Genomic DNA, 22,468 nt, shown 5'->3' on the forward strand with positions numbered 1-22,468 from the left:
CACTGAATTAAACCCCACAAGACAGAACCCTTTAAAAATGTGTTTGAGGCGGGGAATAGCCCCAAGGTTAAATCAGAGCACTATCTTAGGCCCCTAGCCACTGAAGCCGGCCTTCCACCTGCGGCAATGCCGACGGCTCGCCACGAGGGGCGCTCTGCTGCTGCCAGGGCGCTGCACTGCGCTGGAGGCCCCCCCACCCTCCCACCCTCCCACCCACTGCGATGCACCCCTGGGAGCTGATATTCCAGAATATACATATAATCACGCTGCAGAGTCCTCCTCTGCTCCTTGTCGGCGAGCGGCAGTCACCACACTACTCCCACGGAATTGAGACTGTTCCAGAAATGCTCCTGTTGGAGCTAAACAGACTGCCTTGCAGCTTTCATGACAGCGCTCGGATTCCAAGAAGCAGACTGGAGAATGTGTGGGAGAAAAACACATCTTGCGGCTGAGGCATAAATAAAAATCCCAGAGTTTGCACATCTCAATAGTTTAAAAAGGAGCTCACTGATTTAGCGGAGTGTATTCTCTGGCCTAAAGTAACCCCCTTCCATTCCCGCCCCAAGGTCTGCCTGAAGGGATCCTGACTCTGACTTTGCATTTTGCAATAAAAGAGAAATGAGATGGATGGTCCCGGCCCTGCTGCATTTTACACTGAGGGAGAAAGGACGGAAGAGGTTGCTCAGGAAACAACTGTGAAGTGACTTGTAAGCAAGTGCTAAGTGATGTGGACCCTGAAGGCATGCCCAGGGGATGGAAAGTAAAGATGGGCAAAGCCAGAGAGGGGACTTTGAAGGTTCTTTCCAAAAACAGGTGCGTTTGGAAATAGATAATGGGCAGGTAGAGGCCGCCTCATGAAAATGTCCACCTGAAGCAGCCCTTCATTGAGGTTTGTTTTTGCAAGGGGAGAGGTCACAGAAGCTCTTTGAGATTTGATTGAAGCTATTAATTCTCCCAACAACCCACCTTCTCCCCAACCACCCAAAGCAACAGAAAATTTTGTGCAATTTCAAGGGCTCTGAGCCACTTAGAGCCCATCCTCGGATACCGAACAGCCTCTGAAACTAGAGTGAAGACCCCCAATACAAAAGATGAGAAAACTATCACAAAAATATCTTTATTAGCTCTAGACCATACCAAAAAGCAAGCCTTAGGTGGCCCATCCTGCACAGAGGCAAGCAGTAAAGTTAATACGAAACCACGGCTTATTTTTAGCCTCATGGTAACATCCCAAGGGAGAGAAAAAGCAAAATTGGGCTCTCGAGAGCTGAGGAAGAACTCCAGTGGGATTTCATGAAAGGCCTCATTCACCCTACAGTTACCAAGTCCACAAGCCACAAACAAGAGACAGAAAGAAGAGGCTACCTTTTAGGTGTTGGCAATTTGTTGTGTAATTTCTAGAGTCTCTCCCCGTGGTTCTCAAATTGTGGTCTGTAGACTTCTGGGATCCCAGGGACTCTTTCAGGCGGTCAGTGGGGTCAAAGCTATTTCCAAAATAACACCACTATCTTGACATTGGCACTGCAGCAGGTGTAAGGTGTAAGGAAGCCTGGAGGGTAAAACTTCTAGAGCCTTGATAGAAATCGAGGTACGTGTCCCTGTGTTCATGACTTCCACAGGCTCTGAGCAAATGGGGGAAAGGCCTGTTTTACTTGAGAATGTCCCTGATGAAGCAGTAACAAATAGTAATTGTGTTAACTCGTGACCCTTGGGTACGTCTCTCTTGACACGCTGTGATGAAGTGGGAAGAGTGCATCAAGTGTTTCTTCTGCATCCTGAGGCATGATGGTCTCTCAGGGAAAAGAGAGGGCCATCATGTGTGTGCTCTCTTGAGCTTAACAATTTCTCAGCTGATGAGATTGGCGGGGGTATTAACAATTGTGGGGCTTATTTTTATACGGCTTGATGAAATACAGCAACTTGGACAATTTCTAGATAATCCAGTAAACCAATGTTTTTCAAATGACACGCGTATATTTTAAAAATCACGCATGGCTAAGAAAGTCATTCAAAGTGCAAGACAGACCAAGGCACTTCAACGTAACAGAGTCCTTTATAAGCTCACTGATAGGGCTTCAGACTGCACATTGTCTACTCTTCAAGACAAATTCACTTTAACCAAGTTTTAGTGCTAAATCAAAATATATTCACAATGAACTGAGAAGGCCATTAAAATATGCCTCTCTTTCTGATTACCGATCTACTTGAGGCTGGATTTTCTCCACATATTTCAACCAAAACTACATAACACCACAGACGGAATTCAGAAGCGTACTTGAGAATCCAGCTGTGCTCTGGAAATCCAAACATTAAAGAGATTTGTAAAACTGTGGAACATCACAACTATTCTCACTAATTCTTTTTTTTTTTTTTCTGTAAAATAGTTCTCATACAAATACATTATGCTGGCAGCGATAGCTGTTGCCATTTTAAATTAAGTACTTTATAATTTTAATTTCAAATATGGTAAATATTGATAAACATAGCCCATATGAACAAAAGCTCTTTGGAGTTCTCAATTTTTAAGACTATAGAGGAATCCTTAAGACCAAAAATATATGCTTGGGGATCCTCGGGTGGCTCAGGGGGTTAGCGCCTGTCTTCGGCCCAGGGCATGATCCTCGAGTCCTGGGATCGAGTCCCACATCGGGCTCTGGGCATGCAGCCTGCTTCTCCCTCTGCCTGTGTCTCTGCCTCTCTATCTCTCTCTGTGTCTCTCATGACTAAATAAATAAAATCTTTAAAAAAAAAAAAGACCAAAAATATAAAAACTGATCTTAGTAGGTCTATGAAAAAAGACATTAGGGGCAGCCTGGGTGGCTCAGTGGTTTAGTGCCACCTTCAGCCCAGGGCATGATCCTGGAAACCTGGGATCGAGTCCCACGTTGGGCTCCCTGCATGGAGCCTGCTTCTCCCTCTGCCTGGGTCTCTGCCTCTCTCTCTCTCTCTCTGTGTCTTTCATGAATAAATAAATAAAATCTTAAAACAAAAAAAAAGAAAAAAGACATTATTCCTATTTTTCAAGCTAATGAGGGTCCAAAGGTGAAATAGCTAACCCAACGTGGGCATTCAGCAAATAGGTAGCAGAATCATAATTCACATGTCGTGATGTACAAATTTCATCTTTATCATACAAGAACGTCCTTCCTTGTGTTATTGTGACAGTTATTCAGGAGGATATACCACATAGAGCAGAAATCATCTACGTGTTTGGATAATCTAATAGTAATAATAAAACATAAGTAAAGGTGCTCTTGACTCTGGTCTGTTGATACAGTTCCAAGGACAGCCCATTTATGCCACTTTGTTCCAAAGAAATACTGGGGAGAACCCAGCACCATTCTTCAAAACGAGGTTTTGGGAGGGAGCGCCCCCACAAAGAGGGTTTCTCAGCCAACTGTGTGACAAAGTAATTGGTTTCACTTAAAATGCACGGTAATGAAATAAGGAGTGTGTACTTGGTCGGTGCAAAGAAAGGTCTTCCCTGTCATCCGGCATAATACATCTACGTGCTCCTCAGGCAGATACTGGGCGAGTGCAAGCTGGATCATGTCCACTGGGAACTGGGTGATAGAATATTATAGCTCTCACAAACTACCTAAAAGCTCTGCCTGGCTCTGGGGCATATTTTCCTGAGTGTATGCTCATTTGGGCAACTGCCTGGTCATATGTGTTCTTAACATACGTCTTCCTGAGCCAGGCTGCCTTCAGAGCAGAGAGGGAGAAAAGCTAAACCAGGTACTGGTAGTGCCATACCAGGTACTGGTATGAGCAACGTTAGACGAGGTGGGGCAGTTGGCAGGAGAGGAGCTGTTTCCACTATCCAGACACCTGCCTCAGTTTCTGCCATAGCTAGAGAGAGATGTAAACTCTCTGTAAGCCTAATGGTTGCAACACAAACTAAAATTTGCTGAGCTGGTACCTACAATGTGTGTGTGTGAGTGGGGGGGGGGTGCACTTGGGTGAGTAAGGAGGACACAGAGAGAGATTTTCTGAGTGTTTGACTATTGCTGACTGAGACATTCAGCCAGAGAGAAACTTCATATGGGATATCTATTTTCACCGTAGGAACATACAAGGTGTTTGGAATAATCTCTGTTCCTACAGAAGACACAGCCATAATAAACCTTTCATTTGCAATGCAATCCGATCTGAATTGTCCAGGAGGTTTGGGGAAAAGACTGCAAAAAGAAGAAAACAAAACTCCTCTCAGAGAAAGACTAATGAAGGTCACTGGAAGCAATAAACTGAAATAACCCAAAAGGAATGGAACTCAGACAGTGAAGGGTGAATTGCTCCTAACCTCTCACAGGGTCTCCACCTCGGCAGCTCATGCCCATCTGGGCCTGGGGAAGGACCCAGCAGCTCCCATTCAATTGGTCTGTGCTGGGATTTTTCGAAGACTCCCCAGGAGATTCTAACGAGCTTGCAGAAGGCAGAACCACCAGCCTCGGCCTATGGCAATCCTTTCGGGGGGCAGTGTCGTTTGGGGTGCAGAATTTGCTGACTACTGTTGAAAAACTCTGCAATGCAGATTGCTTGCAAGGTAACTCATCTTAAGAATGAATGGCACATTCTGGATGTATGAGGTTATCGAGCTATCTTGATGATGAATGTTAAGGAGAGAATAAAGTGGCTGACACTGTATTTTCTAACAATGACAAGAAAGCGTTTCAGGAGCCAGGTACAAGTTTTGACAAAGAAGAAAGCTGAGGCTTTTTATTTTTCCCACCTCCTCCTGATTCCTGCTTCCCAATCTAGGGTGAATATGAGGAGTTACTTCCCCGCCTCTCTAGCTCAAATCCTTGCCTCCTCCTGGTGCCTGCAGTGCTGTGATCCTAGGCAAACGCATTAAGCCTTTTCCTCCACCGTAAAGACACGATTCCTACCTCATAGGTTCGTTACGAAAATTAAATGAGAAAATACAAGCCAAGTGTGCTCCTGTCAGGCTTTTCATTAGCCTCCACTCTTGTTTTTGTTTTCTTTGTTTTCTTTCTTTCTTTCTTTTCTTTGTTTTCTTTCTTTCTTTTTTTTTTTTTTAAAGTGGTATCAACTCCTGAACTAACCACTGTATGAGTCCCATCGCATTCAGGCTCCTATTTGCAGATTTACGCTGCTAAAGTCTTTGTTTTATGGGCAAATATCTACCCCGCTGTGAATGGAAGGGCTCTTTGAACTTAAGGAACAATTCCAGCCACAAAGGGAGGAGAGAGATGCTACAGAAAGGTGCAACTATTTGATTATCAGCGACTGGAGCAGCAAGCAGAAGACACGCTCCCGTCATTTTCTACCGGAGGAGACACACGCAGGGATTAATTTTCTTGCTCTTCAAATTCGGAGGCCGTGAAGATCAACAAGTCGGACATGTAATTAACAACTCCGGCTAGTTAATGCCTTGCCGCAGGTGCTGTGGGTCTGGATGAAAAGCATTTGATCCTATAAGCTCCCCCACTTTCTGCTACTGAAATGAATGCTTAGTGGGTTTCACCATGAAAGAAAGGGATACTGGCAATGGAGGGGGTTTGCAATAACAATTACTTTTAACTAACGGTGACAGAAGAAGTGACAAGTAGGCTCTGTTGAACAGAGGCAGCCCCAGCCAAATGAAAAAGAGAAAAGGAAAAAAGCCCAGCGGCGCAATGTAACTTCACCGTGGGTTGAAATAAGACAATCAGAAACAAAGTTAGCCTCCCACCCAGAGAGAGTGGTTACACTAGCAAATTTTTGTTTGAGAGAAATAAAAATTGGAGGAACTGTAGCAGAACCCTATTATAACCCTGGTCAGGGGACAAGGATAATACTAAGGCTATGGGGTTTTTTGTGTGTAATAGTGAAAAATGCTCCGCACATCACTTTAATCCACAATGTAACCGTGAAACGGACCCACGTGCAGCGGGGGGCTTCTTCCCAGAGCCCTGCTGAACCTTCCCCTTCGCACCGGGCTTTGTTCTGAGGCTTGTTAAAAGTTAGAGCCTGGGGCCTCTTGGGGAAACGGGAGATATTTAGGGCAGTAAGGTGGCAACTAATAGGTTTTCCCAACTGTTGGAATAGGAGCCACGATTTACAAGGAGGGCACGGGGCTTGGTGGTCAGGCCAATAAATGGTTGGCCCTGCTATAAAATGTCACAGGGCATGAGGGGGTGATGTAGGTCAAAGGGCAGAAATGTTCAGCTCTAAGTTCTGGGGCTCTCCAGTCACTGTCTCATAGTACGGTACCGTGTACTTGAACCTTGCCGCGAGCAGATCTCAAGCATTCTCACCACACACACATGTAAGTAGGGGAGGTGATGGGTTAATTATCCTGACCTTAGGAATCACTCCACAAGGTATATCAGATGGTCATGTTGTATACTTTAAATATATACAACTGTACTTGTCAATGATTCCTCAATAAAGCTAACAAAACCTTGTAAACATGACTCCACGCATCCCTGATTCACTAAAAGTCAGCCCAGGCAATGAAAAAAAAAAAAAAAAAAAGACACTGATTTAGGATCTGTTGTTAATGCAGGCTCTGGTGGAGATGAAATCTGCCTTTGTCTTATAAATTAAATTCTTTAAAGATTTATTTATTTATTTATTTATTTATTTAATTTATTTATTTGAGACACAGGGGGAGAGAGAGAGAGAGAGAGGCAGAGACAGAGGCAGAGGGAGAAGCAGGCCCCATGCAGGGAGCCCAACGTGGGACTCGATCCCGGGTCTCCAGGATCAGGCCCTGGGCTGAAGGCGGCGCTAAACCGCTGAGCCACCCGGGGTGCCCTGCCTTTGTCTTAGAAAGAAAAAAAATTTATGAAGCTTATGGACAGAGGAGAGAAATATTCAGCCAAAGGCACAGTGAACATGAAATTGCTCTCTGCAGCCGCTGGATGATGCCTCCGTGCCAACCTCACCTTGCAGGCCCTGTAAAATCGCCAACAGTTAAACCTGCTCCAAGAAGGCATGTACGTACTTTCAAAACTCAACACTTTCATTTGGAAACGTTTTCTATCTTAGCTTCCGTGTGAGATCCGAATGACACTTCCTTGCTACTTCATACTTGTACTTCTCTGACGCCCACTGACTGGGAAATCAGAAGGAAGGAAAGGACTAACGCCTTTCTTTTTCATTTGCTCTCTCATAAAGGAACTGACGATAAATAACATCCACCGTTTCCTCCAGTGGTTCAATAAATGACAGATGCTACTGTTAGTTCTTTGTAATGAATTCCGATAATATTGGATTCCCTGATGACCTAACTTCTGCAACACCCAGGTGAGGAAATATCAAGGAAAGGGACAAAACCCAAGCCATAGAGATGTAGCTATTTAAAAACTTAAGCTGTGCCTAACAATACTGCTCACGTCAACACTCGGGCCACAGAGTAAGAAAGAAACATGTACAAATACCTTCAGAACCTATTGCTAAATGTCAGTTCCAGAACAGAGGTCAGGCCCTCTGCAGCCAAACAGGAGAAAGAACACCTTGTCCAACAAACAGGTGACCTGCTCTGAATCCTGCTTATGAGAAAATGCGCCTTTTAAAACTGCTTACAGAAGAATTTTAACAGGTGACCTTCTCTCATGCCTTTGGTTTTATCTTCCTATAGACAATAAAAAAATTGAAATGCCAGTTTGTTGAGGTGAATGACTCCATTGTGGACTATACCTTGAGAACTCATTATCAGCTACTGTTTCAACAGATTTAAGACATTTTTCTAAAAAAAAAAAAGATATTTTTCTTTCAATCCTTATTGTTCCATTTGTATTTTTGAATTACAAAGACCAATTTTTTTTTTTTTTTTTATGATAGGCACACAGTGAGAGAGAGAGGCAGAGACACAGGCAGAGGGAGAAGCAGGCTCCATGCACCGGGAGCCCGACATGGGATTCGATCCCGGGTCTCCAGGATCGCGCCCTGGGCCAAAGGCAGGCACCAAACCGCTGCGCCACCCAGGGATCCCAAAGACCATTTTTTGTACAATAAAACTTTATACATGAAGCAGGAAAGAAATATGTTAATCTACCTTAGCCAAGTAAGTTATATTCAAAAAGTATTATTTTTCTTTGTGTAAAATATGATACCAGGCTCTGGAGGAATTATATTTTTGTAAAAGTTGAGCTATTTGGGGACATGAGCCCTTACCTTCATGCAAACGGTGATAAACATAAATATTAGGGAAAGATTCAGCATCCAAATGGCCTAAATGACACAGAATTGAGAGCAGGGAGCTACTCCTAGGACTGAACTCTTTAGGGACACAGAAGTTTGGACAACTTACAGAGAAAGCTGTCTTACTCATCTTTGAATCCCCAGGGTTAGAACACAGTGCCTGGAATAGCAAGAGTGCTCAAAAAATGTAAACAGTAAACTAACTGTAAAATAAATATAAAATAGTAATGAAATAAAATGAAGAGATTTGTGGGCTGAAGTATATAAGAGGAGCTTCATTAAAAAAAGTTGCAGTTTGAGCTGGATCTCCCTGGAGAATCAACAGACATAGGGAGGCACAAGAGAGGGAAGGGAATAATGCAGAGAAAAGCACTCGCGATTACAAATGGGCAAAAGGATGAATGAAGACTGACCCAGCACCTTCATGGGATACTGGAAAGACCACCCAGGTTGTGTTTAGGGTGTAAGTGAGAGAGCAGGGTGGGATGATGCTGGTTAGTGTGGGAAGGGCACTTGGTATGGAGGACTGGAACACTCAAGATTTTGTCCTGAAGAAAACACAGCTCAGTGAAGGGTTCTGTGAGTATTTATATGGATTCATTTCTAAGAATGGGCAGAGTATGCAGATAGATGAAGGGACCTGTCCAAAGAACCACTAGTAAAATAAGCTGCAGAAATGAGACTATTCATTTAATGATTATTCACTAAGGTAACCGAGAGATAGGTCTCAGGCTAAGAGCTGGGGTGACACAAATGAATGAGATTCCTGTATTCTGGACCAAGTGCACCCAAGGAAGTATTTTTACATGGTGCTACGGGAGCAAAGACAAAGGAGCTCCTCCAGCCTGCAGAAACCAGGACAGGACAGACCTCTACCCGGAGAGTTAGCCAGGCAAAGAGGGACAGCAGGGGAGACTCAGCATGACACGTGTGTTTGCATGTGCCCGTGTGTGTGTGTGTGTGTGTGTGTGTGTGTGTGTGTGTGATTGCAGGAGTGAAACTAACCCTGCAGAGCAAGCAGGCCTCAAACATCACTCCTGGTGCCTAGCCCTGGGGGCTCCCCAGCAGGCAGCCTTGACTCTACAGTGGAGTTCCATCAGGGCCATTCTCTGAAGATACATAGAGAAGGTGGAGGTGAGCTTCTTGTCCTGCTCGGAGTCTAGAAAATACTTAGTAATTGGGTGTTTTGAAAGGCCTGAATGTGTGTGGAAATGAATTAAATATTGAGGGAAATAAGGAGATTGTTTCTAAATTCTACATCTCAGAACCTGCAAGTTTTTAAGGTAAAAAAAAAAAACCTTAAAGTTTTCCTTCAAGTGATATTTAGAAATATTTACTCAGGTGTTGTAAGTAGACTACCTTTCATTAACTTCCAAAAACGGGCACCTGGGTGGCTGAGTGGCTGAGCGGCTGCCTTCGGCTCAGGTCATGATCCTGGGGTCCTGGGATCCAGTCCTGCATCAGGCTCCCCACAGAGAGCCTGCTTCTTCCTCTGCCTATGTCTGCCTCTCTCTGTGTCTCTCATGAATAAATAAATAAAATCTTAAAAAAAAAAAAAAAAAAAAGCCTACCCAAAGCTCTTGAAACACAATGTGAGGCTGTTACAATTTCATTAGACCTCAGGATTTGATCAAAGCTCGCCCTTGGTCTGCAGAAGTCAGGCACTAGGGTGCGTGGTTAGCTGAACTGTCTTTGTGACATACATGGATTATCAGGTTCCAACTAAATAAAAGAAAGAAGAAGAAAATACTCAACCCCCAGACCTTACTGCCCTCAACAACAACAACAAAAATATCTGCTGAAACCTCACAAAGTTCAAGGCACCGTGGCTAAAAAAAAGATGAAAAAACCCTGCCTAGAATATAAGCTCTGCGGTGGTAGGGACTTTTGTTCCTTTTTCTTCACAGTTGTTCCCCAGGGACTTAGAACCCAGCGAGTGCTCTGTAGATATAAATATTTGTTGAATACATTAAAAATAGAATCCCTGATCTCAAGGAGTTTACCATCTGCTCATAATTAAATGTCTCTTACTGTTGAGGTTTGAAGGCCATGGGAGGCTATCGCTGTGAACAGATTTGTGCAACCGAGGGATGAGAGCTTTTTCAGGTGGGGCGCACAGGCAAGCGTTTCCTATATAAACATCACCGCGGTGAGGGAAGTCAACAAAGTGTGAGCCCAGGACCTGCATCCCTGAAGAGTCTTTCCTGGTACTCAGAGATTAGAGAGAAAGGGCTCCTTCTGTCCAAGGTCTTTTTCTTTTGCTACAAATTGCAATATAATTCCTTTCGAGTGCCAGGATATAAAATCCTTGAGATTTGTATTTGGCTTCCCTGAAAACCTGTATCATGATGGTCAGCCAGATTTTCTCTCTACCTCCCTCTCCCAGGATACGCCTATGCCCTGGTGTGAAATTCGCTTCTCTGCTGAGTTGCCTTGATTTCCCCACTTCTCTGCGGGGGGGGGGGGGGGGGGGACACTCACCTGGGCGCTGACACCCCTGGGGAATCACAGTGCACTTGCTGATGCGCGCCAGTGTCCGCTATCATAGCAAGCACTCGTTTGGGATTCCAGGGACCATCACCTCGCCAAAGGTAAGCGTGTCCAAATTCTAGACCCCCTTCCCAAGAAAGTGAATCGAATCTGTTTTAATAACGGGCACGCGATGTTTCTACCAAGTCATCTGAAACCCTCCGCTTAGTGAACAAGAGTCCCCAGATTTTATGTTAATGAACTGGCACAACGAGCTCTGTGCTATTTTTAGACTTTTGACTGAAGAAGACTCTGAGACACAGCTGGATTTTGCAGCGAACGCGGGGACTAGAAAGAGAAGTTGTTTCCTGAACCCTCAAGACTTTTTGGTATTATTTTCCCACTAAATTGCATAATTCTGACCTTCAGAGAAGTCTGGAAGAGATCGGATTTCCTTCTGTTCTATTGTGCTGGTGTGAACGCCTTTGCAATTGAAAAGGAGGCCTCTGAGGGTGGTAGGAAGAGAGTCAGCAGAAGTTACACAGAGTGAGGTGCGTGGCTCCGGGACTGGTGAGAGCGCCCGTGCTAATGAGGCCAAGGTCACGGGTTCAATCCCTGAAAAGGCAGTGACTTCAGTCAATTCGCTCGCTGCCAGAGCACTGCACCCCTAAACTACCACAAATGTGCTAGGAATCCCAAGATGCGAGGTGGGGGATGTGGGTGGGAAAGGGGCGGCTGACAGTGAGGCTGACAACGTAAGTCCCCTGGAAGGGGATAGAAACCTCTAAGTCCCAGAACTGGACACTCTCTGGAGGGAAGGGGCCAGCACAGGGGGGGGCCTCGCCCCGGGGACAGCTACAGAAAACCAAGGAGCTGCCAGGCTGACCAGAAGAGGGCTCAAAGTCTGAATCCGGTCAAGAAGGACCATGGTGCCCTGTCGTAGGTCTAGTTCCCTGGTGATGATGGTGACACACATATTCAGAGACTCGGAGATAAACCCAGAGAGGGGCTGTCTGTGAGAGGAGCAGGAAATGGGAATGGGGAGTCAATCACAGAGGGGAAACTCTCCTAAATCGAACTGGCCTGACATGGAGCAGACGAAGCATGCCTGAAAGTGAGAAATAGGGTTACTCACTCTACATCTGAGGGCCCCCCCCAAAAAAAGTGTGGATGTGGGTGTGGGGATAGGGAGTGACCTTAGTTATTAATGACTCCAACAATATACAGGACATTTATAATTATTGATTGCCTTCTCGGGAAACAAAGTGGCATAAAATTGTAATTATTTCCTATTTTCCTTGTACTGACAAGAAAAAGAAAAGCGTTATTAAGGCAAAAGAGGTAAGTCAAAAGCACCAAAACAAAGTAGATGAGGCACATGGCTGGCTCAGGTGGTAGAAGGTGTGACTCTTGATCTCAGAGCTGTGGGTTCCAGCCCCATGCTGGCTGTAGAGCTTACTTAAAAATAAAATCTTAAACACACACACACACCCCAAAATAAAGGAGAAACCTTCTTTGCCATGTAAGTTAAAACAGGCAACTCTTCTGCCTGAGTTCTCACCAACTTGGAGTTCTCCTGAACACCAGCTGCTGCCAAACTATAGCTTTGAGACCTGGATTTTTCCAAAGAAATTTAAGATATGTCTTAGTACTTCTTAGAGAACCTTCTGACTGATAGTGAGTGGCCTGCTTGTCCTACAGGAATACCACCCAGGGCTCTCTGCTCCTCCCCGTTCGACAGACAGCTGCATCTTCTGGTGCAGGGCCAGCCGCGTCCCCAAGACACGATGGTGAAGGTTGGAGTGAACTGATTTGGCCATATTGGGCGCCTGGTCACCAGGGCTGCTTTTAACTCTGGCAAAGCTGATATTGTCGCCATCAATGACCCCTTCATTGACCTCAGCTACACGGTGTACATGTTCCAGTATGATTCTACCCACGGCAAATTCCACGGCACGGTCAAGGCTGAGAACAGGAAACTTGTCATCAATGGGAAGTCCGTCTCCAACTTCCAGGAGTGAGATCCCACCAACATCAAATGGGTTGATGCTGGTGCTGAGTATGTTGTGGAGTCCACTGGAGTCTTCACCACCATGGAGAAGGGTGGGGCTCACTTGAAGGGCAGAGCCAAGAGGGTCATCATCTCTGCCCCTGCTGCTGATGCCCCTGTGTTTGTGATGGGCGTGAACCACGAGAAGTATGACAACTCCCTCAAGATTGTCAGCAATGCCTCCTGCACCACCAACTGCTTGGCTCCTCTGGCCAAAGTCATCCATGACCACTTTGGCATCGTGGAGGGCCTCATGACCACAGTCCATGCCATCGCTGCCACCCGGAAGACCGTGGATGGCCCCTCTGGGAAGCTGTGGTGTGACGGCCGAAGGGCTGCCCAGAACATCATCCCTGCTCCACTGGCGCTGCCAAGGCTGTGGGCAAGGTCATCCCTGAGCTGAACGGGAAGCTCACTGGCATGGCCTTCCGTGTCCCCACCCCCAGCGTGTCAGTTGTGGATCTGACCTGCCGCCTGGATAAAGCTGCCAAATATGACGGCATCAAGAAGGTGGTAAAGCAGGCATCAGAGGGCCCCCTCAAGGGCATCCTGGGCTACACTGAGGACCAGGTTGTCTCCTGTGACTTCAACAGTGACACCCACTCTTCCATCTTCAACACCAAGGCTGGCATTGCCCTCAATGACCACTTCGTCAAGCTCATTTCCTGGTATGACAATGAATTCGGCTACAGCAACGGGGCGGTGGACCTCATGGTCCCCATGGCCTCCAAGGAGTAAGAGTCTCCTGGACCACCAGCCCCAGCAAGAACAAGAGGAAGAGAGAGGCCCTCAGCTGCTGGGGAGTCCCTGCTGCAACTTAATCCTCCAACACACTGAGAATCTCTTGACCTCCAATTAACATCCCAGACCCCAGGAAGGGGAGGGGCTTGGGGAGCCCTACTTTGTCATGTACCATCAATAAAGTATACTGTACCCCCCCCAAAAAAAGAAATACCATCCAGGAGCCTCCTATTATAGCTGTATCACAAATTTTACTTCCAAACCTGGCCAACTGAACTTTGCAAAGTTCTGAAGAACAACTACATTGAAGAAAAAGCAAAGAGGTTCTACTCTGATGCTGTCCTAGCAGAGGGCAGAGAAACAAACTCTTTACACGTAGGTAAAAGGACTTGGGTAAAAATCTCATCTTGGTTCTAGCACAATATTTTTAAATATTCCAAACCCACAAAAGGACCAAAACCTTGTGTTCTTTGTACATTTTATTATGTAATACTTGGGGCAGCCCGGGTGGCTCAGCAGTTTAGTGCCGCCTTCAGCCCAGGGCCTGATCCTGGAGACTTGGGATCGAGTCCCACATTGGGCTCTCTGCATGGAGCCTGCTTCCTCCTCTGCCTGTGTCTCTGTCCCTCTCTCTCTCTCTCTCTCTCTGTATCTCATGAATAAATAAATAAAATCTTTAAAAAAATTATATAATAATTGGAATATACAAAAAATATATATAGCTCTTGAGCAAATTCCAAGGCACTGTAATGAAGACATCTCTGAACTCCGTCCTAGTAGCCTAAGATACAGATCGAAGATAGCTCAATCCATGTATTTGTTCAACTTTTAGAAATAGTAGTTTGTTGTGTTAACGACCGGGGGAAGAGGATGCAAAAGAAAAGAGGTAACAAAAATAGCATTCACTCCAGGAGAAATCAGAGTTCAGTGAAATGAGTCCCAGTGTCCATGGGTGAACAACACAGTAGCTTCAGGCCAAAAGGGGTAGGGGAAGGTAGGGGAACCCACACTCAGGAATAGAAAGACATGGCTCAGGCCGTGAAGGGCACAGAGACTGGCCCTTTAGCACACACAATAAACATCTGACCAAAAATATGTGAGATTCAAGGAAACCACTTCATCTCTCCGACAGTTTTTTCCTACGTGCAATGGGGTAAAGTTCCCTCTACACGAGCCATCCTCAGGAGGATCAAAAGAAGAATGTATCTGGAAATGCTTTATGAGCTGCAAAGAGCAACATGATTTTAAGGAATGTCATTTTATGGGATCTTCAGATATTTCTGATGGAGAGGATTTTGTGCAATTGCTTTTGGGAAGGAAAAGTATTAGATGGTGGTTTTAACTCACCAGGGTTTGAATTTCACTTCAGCATATCCTGCTGCTGTTCTGTCTCTTTCATGTCAAATCATTTCCAACCATACAGCTTGGTCCCAGAGCCCCTATAAGCTGTAACAAGAGTTATGTTCCCTGCATATGAAAAATACGTGTGTCATGGCGCTTGCCACATCTAAAGTCTTAAAAGACTGTTCTTGGCCACATCTGAATCATGCAAAAATTAAAGAGCAGACAGGAGCAGTGACAGGCTTGCTGTGCACAAAATTCTGTTTGCCTCCATTTCTTTTCTCAAATATTTGCTTAGTTTCCAGGCAAAAGACTATTAATGCTTCTAAGCATTTGGGAGCCAGAAAAGCTTTAAAAAAAAAAAAAAGTTTACTTATGTAGGTTCATTATATCATATCCATTAGGTTTTAAAAAACAGTGAAATCCGTCAATACTCTGAGGGACCTGGGGGCTGAGAACTGCTGCTTTTAGCTCTGGGTAAATGTGCCATCTGAAGGATGACTCTACTGATCAACAATTTCCAGTATTTCCTTCCTAGTACCTACCCCCCAACCCCACCATGATAAAAATGTCCCTGACACTGCAATATTTTATCACCTTCTGTAACATTTAGTACAAGCCAGACTGCCAGGCGGACTGTGACAGCTTACTCTATGTTTAGGGCCTTACTAAGTACTTGACTTCTAATGCCTTGTAATTCAAAGCTCTGGAGGCAGGTATTCATGTGAACAATGTAAACATAAAGGAACCCAGTTGTTCAAAGACATTAAGTAATTTTGCTTAAAGACAAAACATCAGGAAGGAAGGAAGCCAGAACTCAAACCAAGTCAATCTGGCACCAGAGTCTCTGCTTTGCCCTCTCTGAATAAATGAAAACTTGAAATATTCTAATATTGAAAGTGACAATATAATCTCATTACCTGATATACTGGGCTGAATTTTGTTTTATTTAATATCACTTTTTAGAGAAAATCTGTTGTCTGTACATCGTAATCTTACTGCCCATTTTTAAAAAAAAATACTTGTGAAAAGGAGCGCTATTAGAGCATGTGTCTAATTTTTCATTCAGGAAGCAAGATAATTTGAGAACGTCTGAAGTCATTCCTCCCCTTAGAGACTCAACAATTCTCAAAGAATGTTCTGGGAATAAACAGAAATCACACCAGCCCTTGGGGATGACTCCCCTGCTCTGAGGGGCAGTATCAGGTGGTCAGCCCGAGGGTTCTTTCGGAGAACCTGAAGGCTTCTTGAGAAAACAGTTCATGACTCTTAGGAGCCAAGAGTTCATGGCTCTTAATATTAATTAAAATCAACTAAATATTACTTTGACAGTCTGGTAAAACAAGGGGTTAGACAGGATGAATAGTACTACAGAGTAAATCTGTGAGACATCTTTACAACTGCTGAAACAGGACATCTCGACCATACTGTTTTGCTCATGCAAGCATTTTAATTTTTAAAACCACTCTGAGCCAGGCTTGACATAAATTTCCTGAAATTGGGTTCTAACAGCTCTTTTGCAAGGAGGCTAAGTGGGCCTTCGTACTTTTCCCCCATACTCGGAATGAACCAACAAAAAAGGCAATATTCTGGCCCTTAAATGACCCACGACCAAGAAAATAAAACATCAAGAGGAGACATCTTCCCAACTGAGGAACTGCACACAGAATGAATATTCAGATGGAACGCTGGGTTACAGCAGATTTTTCCTTTTTTGAGACCAAAAACAAAGTGTTAAAATATGTTGAGTACTAAGTATGAAATATAACATAAAAGTATCTGCCACAGAAAGGTAGCTAATGGCCAAAAAGTAAGTGTGTGTGTTTGTCTGTGTGCATGTGTGTATGTGTGTGTGTACACAAAATGTATCTAAGAGGTGTGACAGGGACAGCTCCCAATTGGAAAGCATTTATATTTTTAGGAGTTGCCTCCTAGAAGCTGAGGCAACATAAATATCCTCCCAAGGATATTGGGAGATATCCAAACTGAGAAAATGTGTACAAATTTAAAATCCCCAGAAACAAACTTTTGTCTGAACTGTGTCAACGATGAGAATTTCCATTCCACTGTGACCTGAGAAACTTCGCTTTTTCAATTTATAGAATAAACTTATTACTGCAGAAATCACCTATTTCCCTTCAAAATAAGTTAAACCCAGATTACAATTACTATGACTATGAGACCCTCCAGTGGCTCACTTATCTTAAGCAATATTGTTTATGGTAAACTTCAAGCACAAGAAAGGATAAGAAATAGTTTGGGTTCCCCCCCCCCCATGTGGGAGAAGGGCAGGGGGGTAGGGAAGTAGCAGATTTTACCCTCTATGCTTTAATATTTGAGAATTCTCCTCCTACTCCCTTGAAGGTCCAGGAGACATATATGTGTTCTAATGCAGCTGGACAGACTGGTTTGTTCTTAGACATAATCAAATAGTTGGCAGAGAAAATGGTGCTACATCTATGAGAACAACCTAACCGCGAAGCCTAAACTAATCGAATTTAACAGAAATCATACAGTGGTGTACAAGGATATTTCCAGTTTCATAGGTTATCATGGTGTCATTATTTCTGGTGTGTTATTTTAGCTGATTTCAAATGACTCCTTGGGGAGAGAGAAGAAATGAACCGTGGGTCTTAAGAGAAGTTCACCCAAGCCAAACAGAGAAAAGTGGCTTGGATGGGGACAGATGCAGTGGTACCGCCCCAATGCACGTGGCAGCCCTGGTGACGGGTCTAAGACAACAGTCAGCTACAATAACAAATGTTATTGAGAAAAAGGAAAAACAAAGCACACCCTGTCCCATAGGGCAGGGTGATTTGTGGAGCAGCATCTGACCGCACACTAAAGTTGTAAGGTTGGGGGCGTGTAGAGTAGATACAGTCAGGACGCTCACTGCTAAAGGGAAGCATCTCTCAGCTCCGCTTCTCCCCTCTGAACCCAGAGGGATTTGATCTCTAATTCACTGGAGGAGCGCACTGGTAACTGCCATCTGAGTACCTACTATGTGCCTGGCGCTGTGATCTTCTCCCACAGGATGGACTCCAGGAATCACCAGGACTCCCGATGGAGGGGAGCACCTTCCGTGCTGGGTGACCCCGCTTTGCTCCTGCCACTCCAGACACCCACACTGCTTCAGACTCCGAGCCACAGCGAGGCTCAGAAGATCAAGGGACCAGTCACAGCAGCCTTTTTAACTTTGGGAAAACCCAATGCTCACTTCACTCAAACGTTGCAAAGTGGTGCCATGACCCTTTAGCTCTTGACTCACCAATTCAAAGAGCCACATCACATACAGCCCTTAAGCTGCCCACGGCATGATTCTGCGTCTAGTGCCTTTCCAGGTCCCCCCAAGCGGAAGACAGTTCTGGCAGGGAGTCTGGGCAAGATTACTATAATATTTAGCCTTTGTCCCTTCTTTCGCTATGTCTTATCATAGAATAAGGCACACGTGTCTGGGAAACTGGGTCCTTTGGTGTATGGTGGACTTGAGACCTGTCCTCAAAGGGTCCCTGCGGGACCTCAGGTCAGTGTAATCTGACCCAAGAAGCTCCATTTCCAAGATGAAGAAACTGAGATTCAAAGAAAGTAAAGCACGGTCCACTCTTCAGAGGGTGGCGGTAGGTTGGGTACAAACCTAATTCAACGCCATGCTTCGGGTCTCTGGAAGTTTCCTGGGCACCCAAACCAGCAGGACATGGGCAGAGCTGGAGAGAACAGACTCCATTCCCTTAACCATTGGTGTGAGGATACAGGTACCCAACCACACTGCCCAGCCGGGCCCGTAAAATGGAGAGAAGTGTGTCGGGACTCGGGATCTCGAATGTGCCTTTGGGGTCTGAAACCATCATGCAGCTTGCGGATACAATTATGTGTGGGTGCCTATGAATAGAGACCTATGTGAGTATACGTAGGTATATTTTTATACACGACACGCTACTATTAAATACCATTTCCGACCACACATTTTGCCTAATTGCCCCGGAGGCCACGTTTTCAAAAGAAGCATCCCAAAGCGAGGTCAGGTGCGTCCCCCCATCACCGCAGCCCTTCAGCATCCCGGGGTGCGCGGTCAGTAGCCCTCCGGCTTCTCTCCAAACAGCAGCGCAGAGTGAGGAGGAAGAGGAGGAGCCGAGTACTTTACACGAAATGTTAACAGTCATGAAGTTCCCAGAAGGAGGTGGCCGGGCCGGGCTGGGCTGGGGCTGGGGGTGGGGCTGGGGGTGGGCTGAGCTGGGGGTGGGCTGAGCTGGGGGTGGGCTGGGGTGAGCTCGGGGTGAGCTGGGGGTGGGCTGGGGTGGGCCGGGCTGCGGTGGGGGGGTGGGGGGTGCAGGACGGAGCACGCGGCAGGAAGCCCAGGTGGAGGGTGCAGGCTGCGGCTGCTCCAACCTGGGGCCGGGCCGCCCATGCACCAAGCGGGCAGCCGGGACGCGCCTGGCTCGGCGCCCACGTCTGCGGCCAGGACCCTGCGCTCCCGGGTGAGCCCATCCGGCGCAAGCAAGTGGGAGAGCGCAGGCCGCGCGGCGGGCCCTCGGCCGCTCTGTCCCCACGCACGTGGCGCGGCCCGAGCCGGGCACAGCGCGCCTCCCGCCCGCCCGGGGGCGGCCTCGGCCCGGGCGGCCGGCGCTAGGACCCCGCGCGCCGCGCACCTCCCCCGCCGCGGCGCCCGCCCGCCCGCCCCGCCCCCGCCGCCCCCGCCGCCCCCGCCCTACCTGGCGAAGCAGAACTCGCAGTGGTTGCCCCGCTCGTTGACCGTGAGCACGTAGGCGTAGGCCGGGCAGGAGAAGAGCAGGTCCCCCACGTGGAAGGGCTGCAGGGCCCGCAGCCCCCGGCCCTTGCCCGGGCTGCAGAAGCGCTCCAGGCCGCCGTCGCCCGCCGCCCTCATGCCGGCAGCGGGGCGGGACCGGCGGGACCGGAGCCCCGAGCGGAGGCGCCCCGCGAGCTGTTATTGGAGAAGCGTCACCCAGAGCCGCGGGGAGGGAGGCCGCCGCTCCCCGGAAGGGACGCCGGCCCCGCCCGGCCCTCGCGCGCCCCCGGGGGCGGAGGGGGAGGGGGAGGGGGAGGGAGGAAGGGGGAGGGCAGGGGGAGGGGAACCCGCCCGGCGCCCCGCCCCCCGCCCCTCGGCCGCCCGCCCCGGGCGCTTGGGGCGTCCCCGCGGGAGGGCGGACGCGGCCCCTGGTCCGTGGGCGGGCGGCGGGGATGCAGGGCCTGGGGGGGGAGGGGCAGACGGGCCGCCTGGGCCCCGTGTCTGCACCTTGTGTGCCCTGCCCTGGTCCGAGGCCCTACGCGGGGTCCCCCCGGGGCGGCCGAGGCCCTAGACGGGGTCACCCTGGAGCACCCGAGACCCTACACGGGAGGGCCGCCCGGGAGAGGCCGAGGCCCTAGACGGGGTCCCCCCGGGGCGCCCGGGAGAGGCCGAGGCCCTACACGGGGTCACCCTGGAGCACCCGAGACCCTACATGGGGTCCCCCCGGGGCGCCCGGGAGAGGCCGAGGCCCTAGACGGGGTCACCCTGGAGCACCCGAGACCCTACACGGGGGGCCCCCCGGGAGAGGCCGAGGCCCTAGACGGGGTCACCCTGGAGCACCCGAGACCCTACACAGGGCTGCCCGGGAAAGGCCGAGACCCTAGACGGGGTCCCCCCGGGGCGCCCGGGAGAGGCCGAGGCCCTACACGGGGTCACCCTGGGGCGCCCAGGAGAGGCCTCACAGTGTGGGATGCGCTGAGGGTTCAAGGGCACCTTCCCAAGGTCAAAGGCTTGGAAGCCTCCTGAGGCTGCAGACCTTCCAGGGGTCTCCGGAGTATTCAGATGGGAACCTTTGTCCCTCTCGTGGAAATTAATTACATGGACAGGAGAGGAAAAGGCAGGTCAGCCTGGAGCACTGAGTCTCTGCTCTCAAGAGACTTCCTCTTCGCAGAGAAAACGGGAGAGGATCTGGCCTTCAAAGAACTTAAACCCGTCCAGGGTTCCAAGTGCCATCGTGCGGCCAGAACCCTGGGCTGGAATTTGCAGTGGTCTTGATCCCTTGGACCCCTCCCTGTCATCTCAGGAAAGCTCATTTGGTTGCAAGTCACCCAGGATTTGGAAGGAACATGTGTAGCTCCTAGAATACGTAAGCCCAGAAGCCCATACACATGCATGCTGTTGGTGTCACTCCTCTGAGAAAGTAGGGTGTGATATCTGTGTTGCTACAAAGGATGGCAGTTAAGGACTGGAGCTGACATGTGTGCAGGAGAAACTCCTAAAAATGTGAAGGGAGACTTTAGCAGACAACACTTAATAACTAAAAACCCAAGTTTGATCTCAAATTAGGTTACAGGTGTAAGTTCAGGACTAGTTTAGCAAAGGGAAAGATGAATACAATTTGGAGGATATGTCGTAAGAAGAGTAGAATTTTTTGACGCCTCGATACAATCCCTAAAATGAAAAAGCCTGTAGCCTATTCCTGTCAAGAAAAATATAGCATGGATACTATTTCATTTATGGTTTTGAAGAAGCAGTCACTGATTCCAGTCGCTGGGATAAAAAGATGGGACAAAATGTAGGCCTGAGTCTTTGCATTTGACGCATTCACAAGCCAATGATAATTACCATCGGTTAGTACAATGGGCCAATTGTGCAAAGCACACCAAACAGTGTCTCATGTATTCTGTGACTGCAGCAGCTCAGTGAGTTAGGCATTAAGTCCCCCCTTTTCCAAAATTCAGAAACTAAGACTCAGAATCCCTTACAAGGCCTCAGTAAGTTGCAGAATTTGGTTTCAAATTCAAGTCCATCTGAGTGGGATATCCACGATCTTAACCCAGATGTCCCTCTGCATATAAACCCAGCTCCCTGAGGAGTGCCCTTACTCCTTGAGAGGTGGCTTGTGCAAAGTATTCCGAGAATACAGGCAATGAGTGACAAACTCAGCCTGAAGAATGGCCAGGGCCTGGGCCACATTCAAGGAACATTTGAGCCTAAAAGGATGGGCGAAACTTGCCCAGGAAAGGAGTGGAGAAGAGTTTCCTGGGCAGAGAGAACTGCACACAAAGAGGGACTTAAAAGAACTGAGTGTGTGGGGATGCCCTATGTGTGATTCGGAGCAGAGCAGAGTTCTCAAGAAAGTAGGAGGTGAGGCAGGAACAAGGGAAGGATATGGTCTGGAGAGGTGAGCTTTGTCGCAAATGTGGTATGGCAACTACTGGAAAACGTTGAAGCAGCGGGGTGCCGTGATCAGTCCAGCGTTTAGACTGAGTTCTACTGGCAGCTTTGCAGATAAACTGTGAGAGGAGAGGCCTGAACACAGGCCCACCCCTTAAGGGAGCATCTGCAGTATTTTTTTATTTTTTATTCATGGGAGACACACAGAGAGAGGCAGAGACACAGGCAGAGAGAGAAGGAGGCTCCATGCAGGGAGCCCGATGCTCGACTTCGATCCTGAAACTCAGAGATCATGCCCTAAACCAAAGGTAGATGCTCAACCGCTGAGCCACCCAGACGTCCCACGTCTGCAGTATTTTAAATGAAGGAGGAGGAGAGTCAGAATCAAGGCAGTAGCTTTAAGGAGAGTAGCATTAAGACAAAGGTGTGTGTGGGGGGGGGGGGGATGCCAGTGTCTAGCTTGGTATGTGGCAAATGGCAAGCAGACAACAGAAGGTGTTGGCTTTCTGGCTCTGGCCTGATCAGTCTTGATCCTGATCAAGATAGGAACCATAAATATCCTAGAATTTGGGGAA

The 22,468-nt window shown here is 47.6% G+C and overlaps 1 protein-coding gene and 1 pseudogene across 1 annotated transcript in view; one reads left to right on the forward strand and one right to left on the reverse strand.

Annotated features, from left to right (window-relative positions):
• Positions 1–19,778, reverse strand: part of SMYD2 (SET and MYND domain containing 2) — a 48,995-nt gene extending 29,217 nt beyond the window's left edge. Inside the window, exon 1 of the mRNA XM_041763833.1 lies at positions 19,462–19,778. Within this exon, the coding sequence (XP_041619767.1) occupies positions 19,462–19,634 (173 nt within the window). The 5' untranslated portion in view covers positions 19,635–19,778. The remainder of the gene's footprint in view (positions 1–19,461) is intronic.
• LOC121495822 lies at positions 12,408–13,475 on the forward strand (annotated as a pseudogene).
• Positions 19,779–22,468: the final 2,690 nt, after the last annotated feature.

Source organism: Vulpes lagopus, chromosome 1, assembly GCF_018345385.1.
Source record: "Vulpes lagopus strain Blue_001 chromosome 1, ASM1834538v1, whole genome shotgun sequence".
NCBI classification, from domain to species: Eukaryota; Metazoa; Chordata; class Mammalia; order Carnivora; family Canidae; genus Vulpes; species Vulpes lagopus.